At 37.0% G+C, this 5,110-nt stretch overlaps 1 protein-coding gene across 1 annotated transcript; it reads left to right on the top strand.

Annotated features, from left to right (window-relative positions):
- The first annotated feature begins 458 nt into the window (after positions 1-458).
- On the top strand, positions 459-3,157 carry LOC143773281 (uncharacterized). Its single transcript, XM_077260766.1, has 3 exons — positions 459-766; positions 1,180-1,210; positions 2,141-3,157. Exons 1-3 carry the CDS (start codon positions 569-571, stop codon positions 2,593-2,595), a joined length of 684 nt encoding a protein of 227 aa, XP_077116881.1. The 5' UTR covers positions 459-568; the 3' UTR covers positions 2,596-3,157.
- Positions 3,158-5,110: the final 1,953 nt, after the last annotated feature.

The following is a 5,110-nucleotide window of genomic DNA, read 5'->3' as shown; positions in this document are numbered from 1 at the left end:
TTCAAACCCAAAAGGGGTTAAGAAAATGTAACTGAGGAGACCAGCCCTGTGTATGTTCTCCCCGTGTCTGTGTGTTTACTCGGGTTCTCCAGTTTCCTCCCACATTTCAAAGACATTCTGCTAGGGAATGAGCCCCAGTAGATGATGATATCTGTGCGCTGCAGATTATGTGGTGCTAAAGAAGAAAAGCATACTAAATAATAAATAGTTATGTGGGGTCCTACCGGGGTCCATGAGATTTCACTTATGCCACTTGGTATCATCCTCTATCTTTCTGTCTTTTTCTCTCTTTTCTTCCGCTCACTCCATCTACTTTTTAATCTTTTTTTGTCATGTCTTATTTTATAATTTTCTCTACCTGCCTTGTTTCACTGTCTCTTTCGCTCTCTCTCAGTCACATAGTGGAAATCTCCATGGTTCTCTTATGGTTTTTCTATGACTTGGAAACCCCAGGTCTCAGGCAAACTTCCTCTCTCTGCAGACTGATATAAAAGTGACTGAAGCAGAGCTCCCTGACACACAGTTTCGCATCTCACTAACTAAAGCTTCAGTCTGTTCCTCTTCCATCATGTCCTCGTCAGTCAGATCAGAAGACCCAGAGAATCCAAAGTCTTCTATTGCGAGGTGCCGCTGTCTGGACTACTGCCTTGTCATCTCATTGGTGCTTCTCACTATGGTGGTGGGGTCACTTTGTGCTTTTTACATGACTTTGGAAAGACAACATCTTGTATCTACTGTTGAGGCACAACTGAAGATGGACCTAAAGGTAAGTTCTCTACTTGTATTAAATATCTGAGGTAACCGCTTGCCACTTTCACCTCTCGATACCATAGACTGTACAGATTAGTGAAGAAGCTATGAAGGTCTTCCAACATAAAATGATGGAAGAACTTGGATAGAAGACCCGACTCTCTATTACATAGATATTGCTTACTACGACCATAGTTCACCACCGAATTGTAAACACTTCCTATCACGTCACTTTTTTAGCCTTTATAATGCAATACAATGGCATTTTAGCTCAAGTGATGGAATAAGAATTATTATCCCCAATGAGCTGCCTTGTTATTATAATCTCTTTTTTGATATTATCTATATTTAACTTTAGATTTTTGGTAATTATCTGCTAACATTTTTTTTTTAATTATTTTAATCATATTTTTTCTTTTTTTTTTTCAGGAAAACAGTGCCCAACTGGTGGTGGATGATGGTAAGTTTTTTTAAGGATTATATTATTATTATAATTATTATTTATAACAATTTAAAGTAGTAAAGTAAATTATCAGCTTCAGATATTTTGACATTCGATACTATCAGCCATTGATTTCAAAAACATTTTTTAAGAACGGACTTCATGGATTTAGAGAAAACATCCACCTTGAACTTTGACTTATTTGGAAGACCTTCCTAACGTGACAGTGGGCTGGTCACAGGCTGTCCTGCTTCTGGGAGCTAGAACGATCAGATCTAATTTACTGAGGGACATTGTGGAAAGTTCTCAAGTCCTTGAAGAGAAAGACATGCTCTTGGTTGTAGCTGTCCTTCTGATTCATAGATGAGGGACCACGAGAATCAACTCATCTCTACTAACTCATAATTCCCTTAATTGGGTGTTTGAATTGAAAAGTCAAGAATATAATATCATAAGATACATATGGATATTCATGCTGATTCATATTAACATAAAACTGATAGGGACAACTCAACAGAAGTCCTATAGCCATGCATGGTCATGAAATAGATGTATTGTAGGTATTAAGGTCCATTGAATAGATTTGATGGCAAAGCATATTAAGTTGTCGACCTAACAATAATGTGTATGGGGTCCTTTAGAAGGGTCCTAAAAGGATAAGTTGATCATAGAATGTCCCACTGTTGGTATCCTTAAATAATCAGCTGAGATCTCTTGGTGGAGCTTAGATGGGTTGACCATACAATGCATGGCCATGTTGGCTCCTCCGAAGAGTGAGTGAGGCTCTCTACTCCGGTTAGTAGATGAGAGTCTTGATTAAAATTTGGGAATGGGTTTCTAAACTAGTAGCCACATAAAGATTATATGAAGTATATTTTTGTTTGCTCGTGTAGTTTATTACCCACAATATTGATTAACTGATCTCTCTTCTTTTTTTTCTCTCTTTAGCCCAACTGAGAAATGGCAACTTAAATTGGAGCATGAAAAGAGTCGATGACCAATTTGTGGGTCGATATTTAGAGCAAAACAAACAAAAACTTGAGATTAAAAAATCAGGCTTCTACTCCATTTTCTCACAGATAACTTTGAGATGTGTTTATGATAATGACGATGATGATGATGTCAATTGCAAACAAGAAAAAGGGGAAGTATCCATCTCCATTCTAAACAACAACAACCCAGAAAAAGCTCTCCTGAAATTATTCATTATTATCAAAAACTTTTCCAGGATTACCCAACCAGCGTCCTTCTCTAGTAGCATCAGATATCTAAGAGAAGGTGACCAGATAATGGCACAACTCCAGACCAGCCAAACAATTGAATACTGGCATTTTGATAGAGCACACAGTGTCCTGGGACTTTCCTGGATCAGTGACCATCCTCTGGACTCAACCCACCAATGAGTGACCAGCCATGGTTAACAAAAAGACTTATTGTATAATGCACTACTTGACATTGTGAATACTTACACAGGTCACATGTACTCAGGTTTTAGTATTTTGGGTGGATAATTGATCTTCAAGGAGTGGTGAGAGGTCCCCATATCTTTTTGGACATTTAGTTTTGTTTGTTGTATCACTATGTGACATAATATAGGATTAATGGCTCCTTCTTGTATGTAGTATGAGAACCTTATAACACCTCAGAGGTTTTCATTCATTTTTAGAATGCTAATTCTACAAAAATGCTGCTCAATATTCTCGAAAGAGGTGACGGACCCTCAAAATACAGGTCAGCTGGTGAGATCCTTACCATTTGATTGATTTCCTCATATTTCAGACCAACCCTTACCCTATTTTTAGAACTTCTCCACCTAAAGCCTTTGAGGGAATGTGTTGATAATGTCCATTATCACCTAGTACTGGATTGTCTTGTGAATATCTATTTTTTCTTGTGTATATTTATTATTGATCTCAAATGACTTTAATTTATTAAGTGATATTTATTAAATATTTATTCTTTGGTATTTACATGTGTGATTGGTTCTTTGTTGAAATTCATTCAAAGGCTGGATGATCGGAAACAGGGGGTCCAACCATCAGGACACCCAACAAACCCAGCAACCTACCAGTGTTCATCCTGGTCTTCTGGGAAACCATTTGTGGTCATTCTCACGATTGGTAATTACATTGGTGGACCCTTTCAGGTCAACAATGTATGACAGGTTCTATAGACCACCGCTTTTTGTCTCAAAATGGCCGGTTTCCCGGTAATTGATGTTTAAGAATATAAAATTATTCTTTAAGGTGATTTTCCACGTTATAATATTGGTGGTCTATCCTTAGTCTATGGGACCAGATATTAGATGAATAGTTGCATCAGATGTGGCCATGAATGAGCCAGGGACTTGTTTATCTGCTGATGAGTGGGGTCACTAAAGGTTGAACTCTACAGATCACTCAATGATGCTATATTTTTCCTACATACTGAGCTACAACACTGGACTATATGGCTATATGGTTCTTATGGACCATGAAGAGTAGAAGGTACCATTTTTTAATATAGCATCTCTGTATTCGATAGTTTTACATCAAGATTTTAGGACTTAGATGTAAGCTTGCATCAGCAAAGACTTTATCTCTCATTTCCTCACCACAAACATGCATCTAAGACACACAAAAACAAAGGAAGCCAACCAGCCGACCAGAGTTGTTTATAGACAGTCAGAGGAAAATAATGTGCGTAAGTTGAAAACAAGATGCGTAAAGCCAGCCATCATCGGGACCGCCTGCCCCAGATCTGGAGGCCACAACAATGAGATCAACTCTATATTGTTCCAATTAATACATAAATCTTATTAATTTTTATTGATTGGGTATTTTTTGTGTAGGAGGGTCTCACCACTAACTAGTTACGGCAAAACTATATTAGCCCTTGAGGACACAGAGATTTTATTACTATATTTCAACATCCAGAGTTGACTTGTGACGGGATGACTTTTACGCTTTTTTGAACAAAACAATGTCATCTAAGTCCTCTTTGTTATTTACATGTTCTATTGCTAATTACTTATTGCACAGAATTTGCCCATTTTGTTTATAAGAAATAAATCGATAAGGGGACAAAGGCATTTTTTTAAAATATTTTATGATTTTATCATAGTTCTCACAAAATGGCCTTTTGATTAAATCAGGTTTACTGTAAAATTTATATTTTTTTCTTAAATTAATTTTGATTGGTGGATTCTGCGTTACCAGCTGTGCATAGAAGTATAGTGAGTATAATCAAGACTCAGTGGACAGTGTGAAAATTGGTAAATTATGTATTTTTTTAATAAAGATTGTGATATGAAATAATGTAGAAAAAATTGCCATTTTTTTACGTATAAACACAAAAAGTCACTTTCTGAAGTTAGCTTTCTTTTACTAGGGCAGCCATTGTTGACAACATCACGATTACTATTGACCTTGGCATCTTAATGGTTAAATGGAGATTAGCATTCTCACCAATTCTTGACGTTTAAGTGGAGCCTGGTAACGAGTACCAGCAAAGCTCTCAAACAGTTCCCATGACGCATATATCCGTCATTAACAAGCACTTGTTAATAACTTGACCACAGGAGATGCCCTAATTATCAGGTTTACATTGTGATGGTATCTCAAGGCATGTATTAAATTTACTTGCAGTGCCTCCATTGGAGAATCGAAGTATTACACAGTGTCTTTTGAAATCAATGGACTGTCCATGAAATGCCTGGTCCTCCAGGAGTTGAGATGATCTTCTTGGTGAATAAATAAGGATCCTACACAATGGTTCCCCTTCTAGTGGCTAAAAATCTGTCAAACCTAAGCTCGTGTTCTTGGATCACTCACTTTATGCAGAAAACCACTCAACAAAATTCCACGTATTTTTAAGGGGTTGGATAAATTTGTTAGTAAAGCTTGACCTACAAAATAGGTGTTATATTGCTGAACCTAA

The sequence above is a fragment of the Ranitomeya variabilis genome, chromosome 5 (assembly GCF_051348905.1).
Source record: "Ranitomeya variabilis isolate aRanVar5 chromosome 5, aRanVar5.hap1, whole genome shotgun sequence".
Taxonomy (NCBI): domain Eukaryota; kingdom Metazoa; phylum Chordata; class Amphibia; order Anura; family Dendrobatidae; genus Ranitomeya; species Ranitomeya variabilis.
The sequence above is the reverse complement of the archived record's forward strand: the minus strand, read 5'-3'. Positions and strand labels throughout refer to the sequence as shown.

What these genes read in the sequence shown, in the direction of transcription:
- LOC143773281 (XM_077260766.1), top strand. Translation starts at nt 569, where the DNA reads ATGTCCTCGTCAGTCAGATCAGAAGACCCAGAGAATCCAAAGTCTTCT. An exon ending in AACTGAAGATGGACCTAAAG is followed by an intron (nt 767 to 1,179) that starts GTAAGTTCTCTA and finishes TTTTTTTTTCAG; the next exon opens with GAAAACAGTGCCCAACTGGT. An exon ending in CCAACTGGTGGTGGATGATG is followed by an intron (nt 1,211 to 2,140) that starts GTAAGTTTTTTT and finishes TTCTCTCTTTAG; the next exon opens with CCCAACTGAGAAATGGCAAC.